The sequence below is a fragment of the Cottoperca gobio genome, chromosome 20 (assembly GCF_900634415.1).
Source record: "Cottoperca gobio chromosome 20, fCotGob3.1, whole genome shotgun sequence".
In the NCBI taxonomy this organism is placed as follows: Eukaryota; Metazoa; Chordata; class Actinopteri; order Perciformes; family Bovichtidae; genus Cottoperca; species Cottoperca gobio.
In genome coordinates this window covers 12748857-12771837 of record NC_041374.1, presented here as the reverse complement: position 1 = coordinate 12771837, position 22981 = coordinate 12748857, and the positions used below count along the sequence as shown (strand labels likewise).

The 22981-nt window shown below is 39.7% G+C and overlaps 4 protein-coding genes across 12 annotated transcripts; 2 read left to right on the top strand and 2 right to left on the bottom strand.

Annotated features, from left to right (window-relative positions):
- Window positions 1-361: 361 nt before the first annotated feature.
- On the bottom strand, window positions 362-3510 carry fbxo45 (F-box protein 45). Its single transcript, XM_029457668.1, has 3 exons — window positions 2998-3510; window positions 1537-1893; window positions 362-1429 (listed from the first exon to the last, which is right to left on the bottom strand). The coding sequence occupies exons 1-3, from the start codon at window positions 3322-3324 to the stop codon at window positions 1244-1246; spliced, it is 870 nt and encodes a 289-aa protein (XP_029313528.1). The 5' UTR covers window positions 3325-3510; the 3' UTR covers window positions 362-1243.
- Window positions 3511-4020: 510 nt separating this feature from the next.
- fam168b (family with sequence similarity 168 member B) lies at window positions 4021-9528 on the top strand. Of its 3 annotated transcripts, none has more exons than XM_029457670.1 (7): window positions 4021-4177; window positions 5934-6041; window positions 6138-6221; window positions 6418-6560; window positions 6767-6965; window positions 7757-7885; window positions 8055-9528. In XM_029457670.1, the coding sequence occupies exons 2-6, from the start codon at window positions 5957-5959 to the stop codon at window positions 7867-7869; spliced, it is 624 nt and encodes a 207-aa protein (XP_029313530.1). In that variant the 5' UTR covers window positions 4021-4177; window positions 5934-5956; the 3' UTR covers window positions 7870-7885; window positions 8055-9528. The 3 variants fall into 3 exon arrangements, with proteins under 3 accessions (XP_029313530.1, XP_029313531.1, XP_029313529.1); XM_029457671.1 differs by having other exon boundaries at window positions 4022-4177; window positions 5934-6026; window positions 7757-7881; XM_029457669.1 differs by having other exon boundaries at window positions 4022-4177; window positions 7757-7881.
- Window positions 9529-9955: 427 nt separating this feature from the next.
- On the top strand, window positions 9956-17993 carry rbbp8 (retinoblastoma binding protein 8). 5 transcript variants are annotated; one of them, XM_029457418.1, is made up of 19 exons: window positions 9956-10109; window positions 10786-10889; window positions 11040-11082; window positions 11215-11310; window positions 11387-11478; window positions 11783-11855; window positions 12186-12367; window positions 12463-12558; window positions 12928-13001; window positions 13105-13172; window positions 13497-13788; window positions 15631-15769; window positions 15921-16009; window positions 16505-16676; window positions 16818-16970; window positions 17089-17134; window positions 17270-17357; window positions 17438-17579; window positions 17754-17993. In XM_029457418.1, the coding sequence occupies exons 2-19, from the start codon at window positions 10796-10798 to the stop codon at window positions 17849-17851; spliced, it is 2037 nt and encodes a 678-aa protein (XP_029313278.1). In that variant the 5' UTR covers window positions 9956-10109; window positions 10786-10795; the 3' UTR covers window positions 17852-17993. The 5 variants fall into 5 exon arrangements, with proteins under 5 accessions (XP_029313278.1, XP_029313280.1, XP_029313275.1 ...); XM_029457420.1 differs by having other exon boundaries at window positions 10783-10889; window positions 13536-13788; XM_029457415.1 differs by having other exon boundaries at window positions 10783-10889.
- tmem241 (transmembrane protein 241) lies at window positions 17286-22536 on the bottom strand. 3 transcript variants are annotated; one of them, XR_003834193.1, is made up of 15 exons: window positions 22342-22536; window positions 21540-21586; window positions 21213-21290; window positions 21047-21128; window positions 20859-20936; window positions 20534-20559; window positions 20263-20314; window positions 20088-20136; window positions 19872-19917; window positions 19631-19666; window positions 19373-19407; window positions 19122-19249; window positions 18608-18701; window positions 18392-18456; window positions 17286-17338 (listed from the first exon to the last, which is right to left on the bottom strand). XR_003834193.1 is itself a non-coding variant. In XM_029457421.1 (15 exons), exons 1-15 carry the CDS (start codon window positions 22411-22413, stop codon window positions 18237-18239), a joined length of 894 nt encoding a protein of 297 aa, XP_029313281.1. In that variant the 5' UTR covers window positions 22414-22536; the 3' UTR covers window positions 18109-18236. The 3 variants fall into 3 exon arrangements, 1 of the variants encoding a protein (XP_029313281.1); XM_029457421.1 differs by lacking the exon at window positions 17286-17338 and adding an exon at window positions 18109-18300 and having other exon boundaries at window positions 19122-19191; XR_003834192.1 differs by lacking the exon at window positions 17286-17338 and adding an exon at window positions 18224-18300.
- Window positions 22537-22981: the final 445 nt, after the last annotated feature.

Sequence of the window (22981 nt, the reverse complement as noted above, 5' to 3'; positions counted from 1 at the left end):
GTCCGCATGATGCACGGTTAAAATAATATTGGATAATGTGTATTTTGATCATGCACAGACCAATAACTACTGCAGTTACCGGACATGCATATCATATTGCTGTCCTGTGAAAAACAGCCACGTTCTCACCTTGAAGTTAACACTTATGTTTATGTAATAAATGATAAGATATACATAGTTGTCACAGCAACAATATGCAGCATTTAGACTTTTTAAGCATCTATATAATCCTGAGATTTATTTAAACGTACAACTAATCCTGCAGCCTTATATTTAGAGCCTCTAAAAATAAAAAAGAATTTGGCTGGTTAATATAACATGGGTTAGAAACATGTAGTGTAATTGGACAGGCGTGCATAAGTAGACATCAAAACATCTTTATTCTAAGAGTGGCACCAATGTGGACTTTATTCTCAGGCTTTATTACCATACAGTATCTATAGTACCATGGATAAAACCAAGAAATAAATAGTGTGTAATACTACGGTAGCACATTAAAAAGGACACACATTAACATGATACAGGTATAGTTTCCACCATTATGGGATAGGTATATTAAAAAGGTCAGATGTTATAGTCCATACGCCAGTATCCATGCACATGCATGACAGTTGGTCCGCATGTCCTCTGTTTGCCTACAGCAAAATATAACATCAGGTCACATTGATTTGGCATATAACTATTATAATCCAGTTATCGATTATAGCTTAACTGTAAATCCATGATGAGCTGGTTCCATAAACTCATACAACAGATAGCCATTGACAACAACTGCTGTGTCACTTGTTAAAATATTGTCTAAAGTATTTGCCAGTTTAGAATAGTTTTGGCCTCATTTAAGCAGACATAAAATCTCAAGTAAATGTCCAGCACTGTTAGCCATAATCGCACAAAATTAAATAATGTTCCCCTATCCTGTAAATAAAACAGTCCAGCAGCTAAACTGTAAAAGTGGACACATCCACATTGATACAGAAATATGTTTATGACAGTTCCCACACAATCCATTTCCCTGTAGTTTGTCCATTCCAAAAACTGACTCCTTATGTTGAGCTGTAGTAGAAATGCCAACAGTTCTCTTTGTGTATGTGAATAGTTATTCAGCTTGGAAGGAACATGACCCCTTGGACTCCAAAACCTTTCGAAACGATGCAAAAAACAAAGTCGCCAGTCGGTTGACAGAAAAAGTCCTGCACTCGCCAGTGGCCTGTTAGTTTTAATGATGGCACAGGTTACTTTGCTTCTAGCCATCTAGAGGTCTTCCCAGGTACACCATGGTGACTTCAGTGTTGCCGTACACTGCAGAGACAGCGGGAAACAGGCAGGCTTTGGGCAGTCCACGAAACGCTATTCCAAGAAACTCAAAACCCCTCTCGAAGGCTAACGTCTTGTCATCCATGTCTAGGATCACTCGTATTCTCTCCCCAATCTGTAGACAAACACAATTTCACATTGCTGGATTAAAAAAGTAATTAATTCCACACATTATTTTTAGATCATCTAAAATCTGATTAGGGTAAAGGCTCCAGCTATTACCTGATATTTTGGTGCATTGTTACACTGGGGAAAATTTCCATTGACCTCCCCATTATGAAGCAGGTTGTTGTCGACCAGGTTCCAACCCCAGCTCTGGTCATCACTGCCCAGCAGGGCCACGTAGCCCTGGCACTGCATGGACGCCCGCTTCGTTGCGAGCCCTATCACTGCCACGGTGCCAAGAGGGCCTTCCCACCAGATCTCCCAGGCGTGCCTCCCTTCCAAAAAGCCAATCTTGCCACGTGCACCATCCGTGCTCTGGGCAATAGGGTTACGGTGCAGCGTGAAGCCGTTCTTCTTCACATAAACATTGCGGGAGCAGTCGTGGGAGCTGAGAGCATGTTGGAAGGCCTTGAGCTGTAGAGGAAGATTGGACAGTCAACTGCTAGTGGACAGCAAGGTAGCAAAGATCCTGTTGTTAAATGTATTATAGTGTTGCAAACATGTTAAAAAACATAAACATACTTTATAACTTCATATTTGGGAAGTGTTCGATACAACAGTTAAAAAGGAAAGCCCTCTTGTATCTGTTGGTAACCTCTAAAGATCTGGCAAACATATCATATTCAGAGATACTTGTATAAACAAGGTGGTAATGGACTTTTCTACCTTGCAGGACAGAATGTCAAAGTTCAAAGCTTCTGTAAGGTTTTTCCACAATTAGTTTTATAAGTTAATGATTGTGGCTGCTATTACAATTTGAGATAAATTAATCAATATGTTCCAATGAAAGACTCTAGTGTAAATTTAAGAGATGTATAGAATAAAACAAAAATAAAATAGAATTACTACAATTTTTCACTTTTTGTTTTGGATTTTAGTACATGGCATGTGATGTATAGCTGGATCAGTGCTTCTCAAAATGAAGTCTAGGGACCTCCATGGTTGCTTGAGGAAGTTCCAAAGCGTCCCATTGAAAATGAGCAATAATTTCATAACACATTTTGTCCCTACAGACAGTCAGAGACTGTTCTAAAAATAGGTTTCCCTTTCAGTGGGGCTATATTGTCCTTGCATAGGGTGCACAGAGTTATGCGATAGACTAATAAACAATAACAGCAACCTCACTATTGGGCCCTGTGATAAAATAGGGTTCCATGCCCTGATGTGAGCGAATGAAAAGAAATGCATGATTTAGCCTGTTAATCCTTACACCAAACCCCATTTAAGAATCTGCCTATTTAAATTGGGGTTTCTGCAAACATACACTTTCACTTTGTACGTTACTTTACTTATTAATATAAGAATGTGACTTGTTTACTAGGATCTTTCGGCATACACTATTGTAGGCTATGTTATGGATTTATCCTGAGGACCGTGCAATTTACCACATTATCAGCCACATTACGTGAAGGCTTTTACAGCAAAGGTATCACTAAACAGGCAGCTTTTTTAAATTGAGTTTGTCATTAATCACGGTTCTCCCAACCCGAGAAAACAGCAGTGTATTGGTAAACCTACTTTCCCCTTGTAGGTGGGCAGGTTGCACAGGATGTCAGAACGCATAGCTTCATCGCTCAAAGACCGGTTGGAGAGGCTGCGCCACACCTCGCTGTTTTCATCCGCTAGGATATTGTTCCAATGCCAGCAAACCAATGCACAACGCATCAAATCGGTCATCTCCAAATACGAGAAAACATGCTCCAGGACCCGGGCTGGTAATCTCCCGGCCACCCCTGCGCTTCCTCCGGTTGCAGCAGAGTAGGGAGAGCCGGCGGAGCTGCAACTGGCTGCCGCTGCTGCGCCCTGACAGGAGGAGCCTCCTCCTCCACCGGCCGCTCCAGACATTATACCCCTGCTCTTTACCGACGACACCAGTCGACCAAATAGTTTCACCTTACACTGCAGAATGATTCTTAATATAAGTTGAATTGCAACATTTTACCTATAAAATCACGTATAGGTCGCACTGAAACTACAACAGTATGGACCCTACTCTTCTCAGTTCAATGGCTGAATGGAAACGATGCGTCAAGGTCCTTGAAGAGCAAATACATTTATTGTAATGCCGTTAAAGAAACATGGAAATTATTTAGTAGAAGTGCAGTTTACCTTAAGTGGTACATAAAATCGGCTAAGTCCAGTATTGATAAGGTGTCAGAGCAAGGGAAGCCCTTGCCAAAATTAAATATATTTTATAGCCTGCAAGGACCGTAGAGTAGACATAATAATGAGCTCACGAAGAATTGCAACAATGTTACAATTATATATTTTGGACGTTATATTGTTGCAATGTCAACGTGTAGCGGCTGTATGGCAAACAAAACAGCGTAAAGGAATCCTACTAAATAATAACTGCATTGTTAATACACAATTGTATCTGTCCGTGGTTACGTCATTTTATTTGGATTCATAATCGTTTTAAAGATTGTGCTGGCATTGAAGAACATTTTGGGGGAAAATGGATTAATGTGTAATGACGAAAATAATACACATTACTAGAATACAATTGGTTATCTGATAAAGCGAAGATGTTTTAAATTCAAGAAATATTTACAGACCACGTGACACTACACGGAAGTGACGTTGATGCTCAAAAGAGTTCAGCAAAGCATCTGGGAGCAAAACACCAGCAAGCGTAAATACATTTTACACCAGAAGGATAAAGAAGAGGACAAACTGACGGTCAGAACAGTTAACAGTAAGTCTTTGTTGGTTATTGTCTAGATAAAGAGATGTGCGCGTTATTGTAGTGTTGGGACATGCGTTACTGCGGAACACAGCTGTGTGGCTGTCTGCCTCCTGTGGGCTCTGCGGCCTGTTGACAAGCTGCCCTCATCTGGCTGCTGTCCGGGGACAGTCCGGTGGTTTTGCGCGGCCAGACAGGTGATTAGCAGGTTAGTCTATACATCAGAACCAACCTGCAATGTCAATGTTTAGCTAACGGCGGGTTGTGTCGCTAATAAGTCCGGTGAGCTAAGCTAGCTAATGATAACAAAGCCCCGCTACGTTCACCTTTCGAAATTCTTCTACTGAAAGGTTGCCATCTTTATTTTTTGCAGGCAACATGTCTAACGTCACCTGGAAACGCATGAACACATCGTTATAATCAAGGCCTACTGGAAAAACCGTACATGCAAACCACCAAGCAGAGCTTTGTACAAATAAAAATGATCAATTTAGTGAATTGCGTCACACTCGCTAATGGCGACTGCATTTTTTTTTGGTGGAAGAAAAGGATCCCTACTACAATCTTTAATATAGATGACTTATAGCTGTTCACCGTTTTGGATGTATTCTAAATACATTTTTAAATGAGATGATAAAGGTTTGTTAAATACTGTCAGGTTTTATTTCCCCGTGTCATTTCCATAAAAAGGCAGACTATAAAATAGATGTGTGCTCTCTCCGTATCTGCACAATGTGCTAATATTCTCCTCACTACACACGGTGGTGTCCTTGTTTCTGCTTTACCTCCTTATCGTGAAGTATTACATTAGTGCGTTTCCTTCACTGATGGAATTGTCCTTTGATCAGCAGACTTGTAAAATGATGTAATGGTATTTGGACTATCGCTAGAGGGCATCACAGAGAAATGTGTGTACCCACGTATATTTCTTTTTCGACAAACGGCATCCTGTGTAAGTCAAGGCTGGTAATAGACGTTTTAGAACTACTGCAACTCAAATATGTAATATGAATGAATAAATGTATAAGATTGTGTTTTAAGAAATGTTTTTAAAAGCATGTTGTAGGGGGTATATTTCAGCTTTTCATTATAGATCCTGGTACAAACTTACAGTTGGAGGTAAATTACAATGAAAGTTAAGTGGAAAAACACAAAAGGTAAGATGTTTATGGGATGGAATGCTCATACTTAGTTAAGACAAGTACCGACATTTTAAGAAGTGCAGAAGTATTGTACGACACAATGTTAAATTGAGCATATTTTTTTAAAACAACTCCCACAAAAACTGGAATTCCATTTATGAGTATGTGTGGACAGCATTTGAAAGATAAAGAAATCTGTTGTGACTATGACCTGGCAAGGTCATCTAATATAGGCCACCAGCAGCTCACTGTTCTCCAGATAATATCATATCCCCAATACAAATGTTGTTGCCTTTAATCATTCTAGTTGCTGACATGTCAAGACTTGTATGTATGTCCTAAGTGTTGCCATGATGCATTATTTGTCAATATCCTTATATTGACCAGTCACTTGGCACGGTTATCCATCAGCAGCATCAGGGAATCGTCTACACTTCAGCATGTTTTGCTCTGTTTTAATTGCAGAATATACAGTTTTTTCGGATGCTTTTTGAACTGGCAGGTGGACAGTTGTCGGTTAACTCGTCCATCTGTACTAGATTTACCCAGATGACCTTTCCATTAATTGTATTTATTGTTAATTAAATGCTGTGGAATTCACATGTTCTTTGCTTCTTTCATTGCAGCATCTGTGATTTAGGTATCCATAATGAATCCGGTTTACAACCCTGCAGCAACAGGGGTTCCCTTTACCAATACTAAGGGTATGGGCTACCCAGGTAATTTCATGTGGTGTATGTAATCGTGAAAACGCATCCTAACTACATTATTTCCTGAAATAAAGAGACTTTTAAATGATTAATTTGTGTTCTCTTTCTTTGTCATTGTAGCTGGATTTCCTGTTGGCTATGCAGCACATGCTCCAGCATACAATCCCAATATCTATGCAGGAGCTAACGCAGCCTTCCCCAGTGGTAAGAATGTTTTATTGCACTGTGTATGACATTATCAAATAGAGATTTTACAAGTCAGTGCTGGAGCAAGGGTTTCAACACGCTGTATGTAGGTCAATGTTTCAGTCTGCAGTTTCTTCCTCCACACCACTGACTGAAAGTGATTGTACATTGAATAAATATCTGCACTAACTTAAAGTGTTATCCTCTCACCCAGGCTATGCTCCGGGCACTCCTTTCAAGATGTCCTGCTCTCCCAACACTGGGACTGTCCCACCATACTCCTCCTCACCCAACCCCTACCCTGCTGCTGTTTACCCGGTCAGGGGCACCTACCCCCAACAAAACCCCTATGCACAGGTCAGTGCATTTGTGTTGTTGAACAAGATTTTAAAGTATTACTCAGATTGGCTATCAAATCCAAGGTCCAAATTTCAAACTTTGACGACATAACGGTTTCTTTATTGATATTGATTGATTTATCTATCAGGATTCACTTAATTTGAACTCCTCTTTTAGTTTAATGTTTGAACTGTAACATGTTGTTTTGTTCTTCTGTGATTCAGGCTCTAATACCTTCACAACAACAAGGAACTTACTACACACAGCCGCTGTATGCTGCTCCACCTCATGTTATCCATCACACTACAGTGGTCCAGCCCAATGGGATGCACGCAGCCATGTATGCTCCGCACATGGCTCCTCAACGCCACAACAGTGTTGCCATGGGGATGGTAGCCGGCACCACCATGGCCATGTCAGCTGGTGAGCATCATTTTTTTAGTGTTAGGACGGGGTAAACCTTTTCATACTACTTTAATATTCAGCCAAAGACTGGACAGGACCAATTTTACCACAAGGTGTCTCACTTGATTCAGCTGCTGCCCAGGCCTTTTTTTTTTCTGCAGTGTTCACACATCGGCTCGTCTGTTTTTTAAAGTGATGATGCAAGATGGATGCAGCAGCCCGGGGCTTTAGTTTTCTTTGAGACTTACTACGCCATGTCTCTTCTCATCACCCCAAAATAATATTACCTTTCTAGTAAACAAACACAACATGTGCATCTTTCCCCTCCCACAGTACGGTCATTTGATCAGCAGTCTCGGCTTGGCAGTAGGCAGAATTACGGACGGCCTGTCAGCCACTAGTTAGATTTCATATTGCTTATTACTAATGCAATAATGCATAATTAAGCGCAATAACGCTGTCGGACACAGATTGCTGGTGTCGGCTTCTTTTTTTATTTGCCACGTGTTTTAATTAAAAATGCCAATTCAGCCGGTTTGCATAAAATCAAACCGGTTTAAGCACGTACACCAGACCAGACCCGTAAAATCGACCCTTCTGTAATCGGTTCCTATTTTTATTTATTTTTTATCAGTATATGTATTTTGTAGAGACGCTAATTTGAAGTTCTAACTTTTTGTGATTAAAGTATTAATGGCCAGTTTGCTTTTACAACCTCACTAAATCTGGGCCCCATTCTTTGTTGTTAAAGTGTATATTATATCATACTTTTGCACTTGTGTTCATTTTCTCGTCACTTTGCTTCTCAGGAACTTTGTTGACAACTCAATCACCAGCGTCTGTTGCCCCCCACCAAGTCACGATGCCCACATACCGGCCCCCTGGGACACCCGGCTATAGCTATGTGCCCCCACAGTGGTGAAGAGAGGGACGCGTGAGTAAGATGTTTTGGTATTTGCAGGCTGCATATCAGCCTGATGTGGGTTCACGATTTGTGCATGCCATTAACATTTGATTTATATAAACATGTCACCCTTCTCACTTTATTTTGTACTCTGAAACCTTAACTTTCAAAGTTTATATTTCTACGTTTTGTTCCCTTTGCAGGTCAGAAGTTAATAGATATGCATTCACACTCTACGCCAGTGTTTTTTGCTATTGGTGAAGACCTGCCCTGCCAGTGTCTGCAACCAGTTACTCTTCTTCCAGCATAATGTGAATCTAAAACCCAAATACATAGAAAGAGGCCCATTTGGATAGGCGGGGGTGAAGAATAGGCCCATCCCCATGACCCCTCTCAATGGAATAAGGCTGCATTCCATGTCACACCCCAGCGCCAGCACCTCTACAACCTGCTGCATATCTCACATCAAACAGCAATGCCTCCATGCAAACTTCTTTTGTGGACCGTCATGCAGGTTTTTATAGCTTAAACTCTTAAGTGGTGAAAAGGGAGTTTGGAATTGTTTGTTCTTTTTTTTTCTTTCAATTTGGGGGATATATATGATGTTGAATGCATGTGTATACATAGATATATGAAGTAATGCTAGCGCAATCTACCTGCTGTGACAGATGCAAAATCAACAAAAGGCACACATCCAAAGGAAATAGAAAAAAAAAAAGTAATAATCTGCAATGCTGAATCACCAGTGACCATGTCTTACATGTGAAAGAAGAACAGACAAGAAATGTTTATTCATGCAAAAACATACCTGCACAAACAAGTGCAGACCAAACTGTACTATTTTCACTGCTATGTGTTTTGGTAAATAAAGCTAGGTTTTTATTATTTCTCAGTGATGCAGTGTATGCATTTCGTCTTACCATTTTTGTATTTTAGGAAAAGATGGGACTTTTAGGTGTTGGAATGGCCGTCAGTCACAATCTCAATCATTCTGAGTGTTTTATTTTCCTGCTCTGTCTAAACTTCAGGAAAAGAGTATCAACTTTTCCAAAAGTGCGAAGCAACGTTTGTTTCCTGCTTTTTTTGGGGTGATATCAATGTTAAAACTATTCACTTATTTTAGCCAGAAGCACTCTTGGTGAGGAACATGTAGAGGAAGTTGTTGGAATTAATTTGCACCCATTTAAGAGTTAAGAGAGTGGATGAGTAGGAGGTCTGTGTGTGTGTGTGTGTGTGTGAGTGAGAGAGAGTGTGAGAGAAAGAAGATTAAAATAGAAACCATTAAAAATGGTGCCATATATTGCAACGCGCCTAGAATATTCGACCTACATCTCACAATAATCAATTTGTTCTTAGGTAGGTCTGAAGCACTACATCATTAAATCACTGCTAACTGTGGACATGTTAGGAAAACATGATATTGTTAAACTTCATTTGTGAATAGCACTCCTGAAGGCACTAATTCAAAACGGTAAAGATATCTGACCTTTTACATTGCTTGCTGTTTTACCTCAAGGTTCCAGGCTAACCCGCCAATATCACTGTTTCAGACATGCTTTTCTATGTTGCCTCGGTCACCTCAGTTAAATAATCTGTTTTGTAAATGTTATTTTTGTGATTTTGGTTCTTGTTTTGTATTCTAAAGAAAGACCAAAAATAAAACAATTATAAGAATAATCTTTGTTTCCCTTTCTGTCATTGTGTAGCCTACTTCTTGGCCCTAAACAGGACCTGGCTGGCAGATAGTCACATAGTATTAAGAACTTGACTACCATGAAAGGTTGTGTATTGAGGATTTTTTTCCCCCACATTAGTATAATTACACAACCTTATTCTCCAAACTGTAGGCTATATTGTTAGCCAATTAAAATGTGAGCACTGTAATCCTGGCCGTCTAACGACACACACCCTCGATGCGCTACTGTGCGTTAAACTGCTATTACAGAATCAGCTCTACATACTATATATTATAGTCTATATTATATACATTAAAATATATCTAATTGATTAGAATCACTATCTATAGTTGGAATAATAGCAGTCTTGAACTGGTTTGAACAGGAGAGGGTGTCGAAATTTTAAGATTATCAAAAGAAGAAGAAGAAGAAGAAGACTTCCCAGCATGCAGTTCGGCGCGCGAATTTGGATTGTTTTGTAGTTCCCAACATGGGAGTACTGCACGAACCAACATACATTAACGTGTTAGTTTAACAATATCATCCCCTACAAACATATTCGTTTTACTTGGACATATTTATGTAAGTCGTGTTCGTTTTGAAAGACTGCAGCAGTAATTATTGTGTCATTTAATGTTATTTTACGAACGTTTGTGCTGTGCTGTTTACAGTCAAGCAAAGTGGTTGGCGTCAATTAAAGCCTACTACTTTAATAGTAGAGCAATATAAATAATGCACTGTTTTGTTGTGTGTGGTGCGTTTAACGTTAAGGATAGTATGAACGTGTTGTCTGTTTCAAGATATATCAAAAGGGAGTGTGAACTGTAGCGAGCCTCCGATCATTTAACGCTAACGTTAGCTAACTATATTATTGCTATAACTATATTAACTATATTATTGCTATAACTAGCTATATTGTGTAGCTACATCTTTTCTACATATATTGTAATGCACTTATCTTTATAATACAAGAGAGGTGAAAATGTGGGATACCAAGGACACAAAGAAGGAAAAGGAGTATGAAGGATATTGGCCAAAATATTGTTAATGTTCAATATAAACCGATGTAGCTGGATTGACAGGATTGACGTAAAGCTGATCTTGTAGCCTGCTGTAGTAAAGTTAGTATTTAACGTTAAGAGACCAATATGTTCGTGTATTGAATCATAACTGAATACAGAAATATGAGATAAAGATGTTTCTTTCTAGGTAACGTTGGTGTTGGCAGGTAATAGGAGGGCTGTGTGTGTTTTAGTAGTGAATGGAGGATGAGCAGCTCAGGACAGAGCAGCGGAGCACCATCTGACCTCTTTGAAGACTTATGGAGGCAGCTCAGAGAGTGCCACCAGAATGCATTTCAAGGTAACTCAACCATGATGTTTTGTGTGTAGACATAAAGTACATTTCCTCAGTCTTTCATGTAGGTTATACCGAAAACCGATACTAAAATAAAATGTATTTGGGTTTTTATGCATTGTGTTTCACACTGTTTTCATTTGTTACTGTTTTTAGAACTGGAGTCAAAAGTGAGCAAGTTGAAAAAGGAGCGCTACTTGTGAGTATATTGTGTCACTAATTTATAACATAAGTAGTTGTGAACCTGGGTTTAGAAAATAATTTGTCAATGTTGACTTTGAATATAGTCTTGTCTCCATTAGCTTCCTGTAATTGCATTTGTTTACTTCAGAGATGCTCAGAGACTTGAGGTGTTTCACAATCGCACCCAGCAGCTAAAGGAGCAAAACAAAACCTTGCAGGATGCTATCAGTCTCCTGGAGGAAAGGTAAAGTCCTCCACAACAGGTTAACTTTGTTAAAAACAAGATGAACAAAGATCAGCAACTTTTTCACTGTTTCCAGGGTCCGTGCAGGAGAGTGTGATCGATGTGCCATCTTAGAGGAGAACCTAAAAAATAACCAGGATCAGAATTTGCGCCTCATCGCCAAACTGAGTGAGTTTACTAATTTTTGTTATTATTCCAGTCAGATGGAGAAATAGCAAATGTTAGCATGCTAGTGCCTAAATACAGCACCACAGAGCTGCTATTGTCGCTGCAGACTCATGACAGTCTTTTTTTGCATTTAGACAAGCCTGTGTGTGTTCATGAGAAACCAAGGCATGTCGCGCTGTATATTATGGGTTTATATTGACTATACCATTGTACCACAGCATATGGCTACTGGCATGAAAAGAGCATAGTGTTATTAATTGCGACGTAGCGCGTCTGAAACATTTTTGTGTCATTTGTTCTCCAGAGAATGAAAGAAACAACCTCGAGGATGAAAACCGAAAACTAAATGCTGAACTGCAAAAATTAAAGATGTCTCGGTAAGTTGTTTCGTGTGTTACGTACAGTCATGTTTTGTCAACATATTATCTTTGACATAGTAAATGTGTAATTGTTTAAATAAATAAAGAATAATAATGAAATGAAATACATGAAATATATATTTTATCAGCTGTTTTTCTGTAAAAGTTGCCCAAGATATAGCTATAAATACTGTAGGTCGTGCTGCCAGATTACATCATAGTGGTTTAACTTCTGCTTTAATTGCAAGTCAGGTTTCAAGAGTCGTCCACAGGAGGACAGGAATAAGCATTTACAGTTAAGTTTCAGTTCCCAGTTAAACATTACAGGTGTTGTTGTTTTTTAATCAGATACAAGCCCCACCAGGCGTCATCCCCGGAACAAGAAGAAGGCATCATCCCAGACTCACCAATCCTACCAAGCTCCCTGCCTGTGGCAAACAAACTGAAGAAACGAAAGAATATAGATAAGCTGACGCATGTTCGCTATGCAGAGATGCCTCTACCACAGTTGAACTATTCCCTCTTCAGCGGTCAGTCTGCTTTAAAGTAACTTTCAGACTTTTGTAATGTAATTTCTGTTATCTGAATCACTTGTCTTCTAACGTGTGTTGTTCTTTTTTTAAAGTACTGGATAAGGAGCCTGTTGACGCTACAACAGATCCTGGAAGAGCACAAGTGCTTGTACCCAACACGTGTGAATTGGACGCATCCCAAATTTCAAGTATGACTTCATCCACTGTACTCCTATTATATCATCATTATTTTAGAATTGAGAAATATAAAAACAGGAAGACTTATTGAAACCATATTTATTTCCTTCCTGTCTGGTACTCGTCCTAGATTAGCACCAGGCAATATTTATCTACACAAACACACACACACACACATATCAGCCTAATTCACACGGTGGGGCATCATATGTAGATTGGCAGGGATAGTAGACATCATACTTTTTGCAGTTTTCTAAAATCTTGTCTGACATGATTTTAAGTTTTTAGAACATTGACATGTTTTCAGTCGCCGTGTGCAAAGTTGATGATCAGTACTGGGAGATGTGTAAAAGTGTGGTCGGGTCTCTGGCTCATTTCAGATGATGTGAATTTAAATCTGGAAGAAGCGATAGCCGAAACCTGCGGCCTTGAACTTATTTACAAGCCTCACACGGTAGGTTGGCTTCATACCGGTGTAACGTCTGTACGGAAGAGATTTTGCAGAACATTCACTGTGTGGATTGTCTCTCATTTCGTTGCTTGTTACCTTTTCTCAGAAACATGAGAAAACCGCAGGCCAGCAAAGCAGCTCAAAACCTCCCTGGAAGTATGGCGTTCATTTAAAGTAAGTTGGGACACATTAATTTGCCGACTTTCATGACAGTATCATGAGTTGTAAATTCAGACTTTGGCAACTTTGGCTTGTGAAAAAGATACTGTGGCAGGCTGCTAAGCCCCACCCCTTCACCTCCCATGAATTATCTTTAAGCACCACATGGACTGCTGTTAAAAAATAAAAATAAACTACAGTACTATGCCACCGTGCTTTGAGGAGTTATTTAAATTCCTCATGTTTAGCAGTTTCCTGATTATCTTTGAGATCATTTTGTTCTTTATTCATGCAAAAAACATTTCAATAACTCAAACTCGTTTGTTTTCCTGCCTTAAGACCTCACCGCTCCTCACTTTCTTCCACGCTGCTCCACAGTCCAGACTCGACCACAGAAAGGTCTCCGTCACTTCTCCACGGTGTCAAAAGGTTTTCGGAGGACGGTTCCATTAATAAACCAAAACGGAAGAAGGAGGAAAGTGAGCCGGAGGTGCAAGAGGAGGACAAACAAGGAATCCAGGACGGGGCGAACAAACAGAATGGTGGCAAACACGTACAACATAAACTCATCAAACAAACCTCCACACCTTTAAGCATTCAAAGCTTCAAGCAGGGGCTGCTGGACAGCAAGGTTAGAGATGTCTCCGAAAGGGTTGTATGAATTAGTGTGTTGGGGAAAGCAGCATGTCGGATATCAAGGCGAATTGTAGCAATATTTTCATACCGAATCTAGTGTCCCTGCTTCCAGTGCATACAGTAGAAGCAATATAAGTACGATATATATACAGTATATCTCAAAAGTGAGTACACCCTTTAGATTTTTGCAAATATTCTGTTATATCCTTTCAGGGGATAACATTATCCTACTGAAACTTTGATATAACTTAAAGTAGTCAGTGTGCTGCTTGAATAACAGTATAGATTTATTGTCCTTTGAAAATTACTCAGTACACAGCTGTTAATGTCTAAACAGCTGGCAACAAAAGTGAGTACACCCCATAGTGAACATGTCCTAAATTGTGCCCAAAGTGTCAATATTTTGTGTGACCACCATTGTTATCTAGCACTGCTTTAACCCTCCTGGGCATGGAATTCACCAGAGCTGCACAGGTTGCTTCTGGAATCTTCTTCCACTCCTCCACGACGACATCACGGAGCGCACGGATGTTGGACACCTTGCACTCCTCCACCTTCCTCTTGAGGATGCCCCACATGTGCTCAATTGGGTTTAGGTCTGGAGACATACTTGGCCAGTCCATCACCTTAACCTTCAGCTTCTTCAGCAAGGCCGTTGTCATCTTGGAGGTGTGTTTAGGGTCATTATCATGTTGGAAAACTGCCCTACGGCCCAGTTTCCGAAGAGAGGGGATCATGCTCTGCTGCAGGATGTCACAGTATATATTGGAATTCATGTGTCCCTCAATGAAATGCAGCTCCCCAGTGCCGGCAGCACTCATGCAGCCCCAGACCATGATGCTGCCACCACCATGCTTGACTGTAGGCAAAACACATTTGTCTTGGTACTCCTCACCAGGGTGCCGCCACACACGCCGGACACCATCTGACCCAAACAGGTTTATTTTGGTCTCATCAGACCACAGGACATGGTTCCAGTAACTCATGTTCTTGGATTCATTGTCTTCAGCAAACTGTTTGCAGGGCTTTCTTATGCATCGGTTTCAGAAGGGGCTTCTGTCTGGGGCGACGTCCATACAAACCGATTTGATGCAGTGTGCGGCGTATGGTCTGGGCACTGACAGGCTGACATCCCACTTCTGCAACCTCTGCAGCAATGCTGGAAGCACTCGCACGTCTATTTTTGGAAACCAACCTCTGGATATGACGCTGAGCACGTGGACTCAACTTCTTTGGTCGACCCTGGCGAGGCCTGTTCCGAGTGGAACCTGTCCTGGAAAACCGCTGTATGATCTTAGCCACTGTGCTGCAACTCATTTTCATGGTGTTGGCAATCTTCTTATAGCCAAGGCCATCTTTGTGAAGCGCAATAATCCTTTTTTTCAGCCGCTCAGAGAGTTCCTTGCCATGAGGTGCCATGTTGTCCAGCATTCAGAGAGAATTGTGCCCAAAACACCAAATTTAACAGCCCTGCTTATCATTTACACCTGAATCCTTGTAACACTAACGAGTCACATGACACCAGGGCGGGAAAACAACATCATTGGGCACAATTAGGACATGTTCACTATGGGGTGTACTCACTTTTGTTGCCAGCTGTTTAGACATTAACAGCTGTGTACTGAGTAATTTTCAAAGGACAATAAATCTATACTGTTATTCAAGCAGCACACTGACTACTTTAAGTTATATCAAAGTTTCAGTAGGATAATGTTATCCCCTGAAAGGATATAACGGAATATTTGCAAAAATCTAAAGGGTGTACTCACTTTTGAGATATACTGTACATGTCCTTCATATGGTTAACATTTCATGTGATTCTTTTAATATTTAACAGGTTCAGTCAGCACACCATGGGACTTCCAACCAAAGGCCAAATGTTTCCTGTTTAAGTCCTGCTTTCAAAAAGCCAAATGTTAAAGGAGAAGCAAACAAGGATCTGAATGCCACACATAAACAACATGAAGGCAAAGATGGTTGGTCTCCTGCTGGCAGACTGTTGTGTCCTTTGCAGTGCATATCTTTTTATTTTTTTCTGATTTTAGGCTGAATGTTGTACAATTTCAGGTATTTCTTCATAATCAGTATAATTGAATGTGACCTTGCGAACTCTTTCTGCTTTCCCAGCTGAAAGGAAGCCTAATATGGAGCCCATGTGGAGCATTGACCCTGCGCTCGCTCTGTCCATGTATGACAGTGAGGGGAGAGGAGACGAGGTACAGTCACATGACCAACAGTCACTGGGTTCCTGTGCCATGCAGTCAGTCTATTTAACGAACGCTGCGCAGCTTCTTTTTTAACCCTATTCATGATGTTGAACCCGGTATTTCTGCACAGTTCCAGATAAAGATTCAGCTGCACTAATAATATAAGTATTATACTATTTGTAGAAATAGATTTCACTGGTGGCTGCTCCAGAGTGTTGTAAAGTCCACATTTATAAATCATTTCCATAATTCACAATATGTCTAACAAAATATTTTTGCTTCAATCCATATTTGTTGGCATTTAGCATTTTTAAAAACACCACTGTTTCACTGCGGCTTAAACATCTCTATCGCTCTGAACTGAAATGCATTCAAACATTTAGAAAAGCTCTTTATTGTTGTTCGTCAGGTGTTCATTCAACTTGATCCTTTTTTTAACTTGTAGTTTCATTTAGCAAATATCAGGCCAGTTGGAGAGCGTCTTATCGGTGTCTTATATTCTAGCAAAAGGAGGAAGAAGAAGCAGCAGCAGCAGCAGCAGAAGAAGAAGAAGAAGAAGAAGAAGAAGAAGAGGAGTGCCCTGGAGATTTGGCAGACACCGACCGCACTTGGGTCAGTCACAGTTTACTCCAGTGTTGGGGAGAAAAGGTCCAGGACAAAAGGAACAGTGTGTCTGGTGAATACAAACCATAACTTTTATAATACTTACTGAAATATTTTGATTGACAGCTGACAGGTCTCATCTGCAGCAATTAATAGCATTTTGTCAAATGTACTGTAATGAAAATATTAATAACATATCTGTCTGCTTTTCCAGGACTAGGCGGGAAGGCAAACGACAGTTTGGATATGATGTTTGACACGACAGCTTACGGAGAATACAAGTCTTTTAACAATTCACACGTAGGCCAGAGCCAGCCCTGTGGTGCTGGGGATGAAGGAGAAGCAGGAGAAGAAGAGGAGAATGATGGTAGGCTTTTAGATTTGGAGAAAACGTGTTTGTCATCATATGATTTGACCAGTATTTCTGTTTGACATTGAATGCCAGTTCTTAAATTTGACTTTGTGTTCATGGTTTTTTCCCCAAGATCCTCATGAAAACACTATGAGCCAAAGTAACAGGCACAAAGCACAGTAAGAAACACTCCACCAGCCTTACAGTCACGAGGTTCAATGTTGTTGTCTTTGGGGTGTTTTATGCAGAAATGTGCAGACTTCATAAGATAGATTCCAGTCTAACAGACGTTGTCAATTCCCCACAATCTTTAGACGGCCAACATTTGCACACATGGCTGTGGTTCGCAAGAAAGACGAGAGAAGAAAACTGAAGGGCACGACCTGCAAGGAATGTGAAATTGTAAGTATTTTGATCGTCAGCTGAGAAACACTAACATGTTTTATCACTGATCCTATTTTAAAGATGTTAATTTCCAACAGTATTACGCCCATCTCCCTGAAGACGAAAAGGAGAAGAAGCTGTCTGCATGCTCAAGGCACCGATTTCTGTACATTCCTCCTTGTACTCCTGAAAACTTCTGGGAAGTTGGATTCCCATCAACTCAAACATGCATCGAAAGAGGTAATTCAACAATTTTTGCTTTTTAGTCCAACTCTCCAGTGGTGGTTGGAGCCTTTGCAGAATATTCAACATATTTCCCTGCAGCGATCAATGAAATGTAATTCTTACAATTTCTCCAATGTTAAAGCATCCCATAATAAAATACATTTCTGAGACATCATTTCCTTTTTATAGGTTATATCAGGGAAGAGAAGGATCCCCAGGCTCGTACTCGGAGAAGACAACCATATAATGCTTTATTCTCCCAGAAGCAAAGCCAGCAAGAGAGCTAAAAAAGAAAAGCATGTTTTTCTTTATAGGAGGAGGCGTCGTCTTATTAAGAATGTTTTACTGGCTTGTGTTTTTGCTAGATTTTCTAGATGGTGAGTGAGTATGCTTTGGGTACATTGAGATAAATAAAAATGACTATATGTATATGGAGTGATCCGCTTTGCTTCTCCTCAACAAGCTGCAGCTCTTCATTCTCTGTGATCTAATGGGATCACAGACGTCACCGTTTGCTAAATTAGAGCACACAGCAAGGACAATATATGTACTCAAAGATCATTTATTTGGTCTGCAGATTGTCAGCGCATAGATAAGAAATTACAAAAATAATGTGCAAAAATAGTATACATGTTCTAGAAAAGAGTTTGTTGGTTAATCTGGAGAGTTGAGCTACAACTGAGAGTCTCTCTGAGAATACACCAGCAGGGCTTCTCCAGCGTGACTGACGACCACACTGTAACCAAACAGCAAAATAATGTATTAATGGTTTCATTATAACCCATCTGCACATTTCAGTATTTAAAATAAGCAGGTGAGGAGCTTACCAAATAAGAGATGGAGCATTAATGTCCATGTAGAAAACAAACGGGGAGAGGGACATGGCAGTGATCTGGAAGGAAAGAGGAGCAAAATAATCTGTATGCATTTCACGGTGTGAATTATGATGCTGTGAAGTGTACCAGTCTACCAATGCAACCATACGATACTATTTAACCTTAATTGGAGGGGGAACAAAGTAAAGAAATATGATATATAATCACCTTAGACAAGAAGATCCAGACCTCAAAGTGCTCGAGGGACAACCCGCTCTTTAGTTTGACTGTGGCCAACAGCAACAAGAAACCCAGCAGAGCACTGTGAAGTGAGACCGAGGTCAGTTATGCTCCAAAATATGTTTATACACATCATTTGAAAAGAGGTGTAGGAATATCTAACATAAATGAAAATGTTTAAAGGGTAATGGCTGATGGAAGTACTTTGTAGATTTAGAGCAGGACTTGCTAACCCAGATCTACTTATAACCGTATCTGTAGGCAGCCACATGTTATAAATACTTGTCATGTTGTTGTGCACTTCTCCCACAAGGTTGACAGTCTGGGCTCTGTGTCAACTGGAAACTGGCACCTAAAGCATGTTCTGTTTTGACACAGTAATATATTCTATACTAGCGTCTCACACACTAGCTAGATTATTTGGCTCAGCTGATGTTCACAATGACAGCTCTATAATATACAGTGGTTACAACAACACTGTCCATGCAGTCAACGCTCTCACCTGGCACAGCAGCCACAGTGAAAGGTGTGGGACTGAAGGGAGGGGAACTGCATGGCAGCCATGAGGTCTCCTACAGAGGGACAAAGATCTGTTCGCTCTGCACAAATGTAGATATCGTATTCTTCGCTCTACCAAGCAATACAGTAATAACGTAACAATTCTAGAAACATAATCTACTTTGGGTTTTTGCTATTTCTATCTTAACATTTACCAACATAAGAAATATGCAACATCTGCTCAGTCATTCATACCTGTTGGGTGAGCGGCGATGGCCAACAGCAGAACACTGTTATGTTAAGACAGGACAAGCTGTTAGTTACTGATCGTACCTGAAGCTCCACTCTTATGATTGATCTTAATGGTGTCTTAGATATATTAAGATCTTAAGTAAATCATTAAATGAATATAGGTCTACAGCTATGGAGTCAGAAATAATTGTTTTCAAAAAGTTGAATTTTAAGACCTTTTCTCCTTAAATTTCACCGGCTTATGTCCCGATTCATTCTTACCTGAACAAGTAGTTAATGCACTGTTGTTCAAGGTCACTGCAATGAAAACACAGGAGTGTTGAGTGAACGTTGAAGTGTGTGTGAATACATGTGAAACAGTAAAGCACTTCCATCAGCTGAGGGGTTAAAAACTCAAGCTGACAAACAGCATGTCGTGTTAGATGAAGCACAAATCAGAATCACTTTCAAGCAAAGTGTTAATATGTTTTCTTCAATTACACATTGTTGTGCTTCCACTTACCTCAAATTACTGGATTTGTAGTGAACTTGAAACACTCTGTATGCACCTGAAAGATTACATGATATTCTTTCACTCTCGGCTTCTATGGATTATTACGATTCTTTCAATTATCTGTGGTGTCCCGCAAGGCTCAAACCTTGGGCTGCTATTCTTCTGTTTATGTAACTCCTGGGAAATTACAGTTGACAGTGAAGCATCTCTGTACGTTAGACTTACCAACACAGAGCAGATGACCAACAGCCCAAAGGTAACCACTGAAGTCAAACTGCAAAATGAGCAAACAGTAGATTTGTTGTAGCATAAGACCCACAAACACTTGTATTCTTCCTCCAATGTAGACATTATAATGTTCTAATAATACACCCACCATGTGACGATAAAGAATTATTACCTGAGGATCATAGAGGGGGAGGTTGATGGCTGAGAGCAGCATGAAGCAAACACTACAAGAAGAAGTACATTTAAAGATTATTCATCCAGAACTAGAAAATTGCCTTTCAGGTTTATGTATTACCTCCATAAACATCACCACCAGTATTATTACGATTATGTTATCCCATGTCCTTAACCCTTGTGTACTCTCCATATGAAAAACAGTTGTATTCCAGTATACAACTTACCGCTCTACTGCTCGATTGAAGAAAAAAGAGGAAAACACAAACCTGATAAATGTCAGCCATTGTGTCTTCTGTCGATAAAAAGAGATCAATGCACATATCACAGAGTAAGATATGTCATAGTGGTGATAATACACACAAGCCAACAGCACACACACACACACACACCCTCTGTCCCTGTTACATTCATGCCAATAAAGTCTATTGAGTTGCTTCTAGCTTGGACAATATAGAGCGTGTGGCCAAGGTCTTAAAGCAGTGGTGGGTTTGCCGCCTTTGAGCTTAATTTTCTTCCAATCAATAGGACGTGGGAGTAAAAAGGGAAGTAGTGTACAGCACATAATAGTATATATTCCCCTTCGCCACTTACCTCTCTGTGGACAACCTTCAAGATTATGTAAGTAACTACATGGGAGGAGTTCTGAAGAGTGAAGAAAAAAGGAATGTCCTGGACAGAGAAAGAAAAGGATTTCAGATATCTCCCACATGCATATGCTGAGGCAACAATCGAGTATAATTGAAAAGATACATCTACATGTGGTAGGTTATGTGACATACTATGCGTGATAAGGCCCTGGAACCAGCGTATATGTTTCCCACAAACAGGAGAGAGCCTGGAAGCCAGGAAAGAGCTGCTGATCTGTAACATATCACGCTCTTATTGAAACATGTGCTCATTGGCAGTCGCTATAAAACGCTGAAGTATGAATCCTTTAAAAAGTACCCGGTGATGCGGCTCATTTCCACCCATCCAAACTTGCCGGAGAGTAAAAGCAGGACAGCCCCGATAAATGTTTGCCATCTGAAAATCATACACAGCTGGTTTTATTTATTTATTCATGTTTAGGCCATTTTACTCAAGATGCAGATTTAAATTATACAAGCATTTTTTTTACACATTTTTAAGAATTTTAAAATGCTAACATTTGGCATTTTGACAAGTTACATTATTTGTTACACTTTTTAAGTGCATGCACACTTTGCAATCAGCATGAAAAGATAAAACATGAAGAGGTTCCACATAAAGTATTTGCATTCAGCTACAACTCACCCTTGAAATAAGGTTGGATATGTGAATTTTAACACTGACAGGACGAACTGAAAAAAAAGAGAGATATAATTCAGGTCAAGGGTTTATCAAAAGGAAACCAGTGTGGTAACTTTAACAACGTATCATTGTGACACCAGGGCACGCTCCACCACTGCCACCAAACCTCCTTCATAATTCTGCCAATTTAGTGTGTCCATAAGTATCTGCAAATGCTATAACACAACTCTGAATATATATCGTTGGTGGGATTCACTCTTCGGTTCTGCATGTTGTCGATCCTACAACGTGTCATTTTTACAACTTCATTTCCTGCATATGTTTTCCACCAAAATAAGAGATTAGTGTGGGTTCATAGTTATTAGTTAACGTTAGTTAGTTGCTTTGATGTGTCACGTCCATGTCTTATTTGTAACAGCCATTTACAGAAGGGTCATAAATGATGTTCACTTTATGGTTATTACTGATGATGAGGGTTACATTGCCACAATATTATTATATAATAATATTTCACAGGAATAAGTCACGTTCTCTACACGTTAAATTTACAATAATCGCTTGTATTCAGCAACATAAATGTATCTAGTGTACTGGTTGTGAATGAAATAGATGGATAAAAGTCACATAGTATTGTTCTTTTAAACTCAGCTGAGAAATAATGTAGTTTTTATTTGGACTTAATTAAGCGTCTTTGAGTTTCTAGAAAAGCGCTATACAAATCTAATGTATTATTATTATTATTATTATTATTATTATTATTATTATTATTATTATTATTATTAACGCCACATCGTCTCACACTCACCTTATTCGTGAAATATGATACAACGAAAACGATACTAAAAGCGAGGCCAGTGATGTGTCTTCTCCACTGCATGTTGACCTGCCGATAAACTGCAGCGGGGACATGATTCCTCACCAACAAATGATACCAAAGGAGATTTAGCCTGTTTAAAACTAAAGATTTCAAGATCGGAAACTTCCCTCACTGCCCGCGATGACACGTCAAGACGTTGTGAGTCAAAGATCGTCGATACTTGAGGTGATCACCAACTGTTCAATGTTCGTCACGCAGTTTAATACACGCGTCGTTTCTCATTTTCTGCAGGGCATTTCGGTATGAAAGTAAATACACCAATATGTATTAAGTATTGAGTGTATACGAAGGAAAAACAGATCACTGTCATCAAATATTTTGGTGGCCTTACAATCAATGAATCGTTGAGTTCCAAATATGCATAATTTGTTGTTCACACATTCTCAAATGTAAGGAATTATTATGGGTTGCTTTTATATCAATTTAGTGTAATCATATTAAACTTGTAGTATTTCTGATGGCCAGCAGGCATCTGGTTTCAAAAAGAAGTCAGATTTTATAGAAGTCTATGAGAAAATGACCTCTCACTTAATATATTACTTCAGTAAGCACATTTCTAATAAGTTTA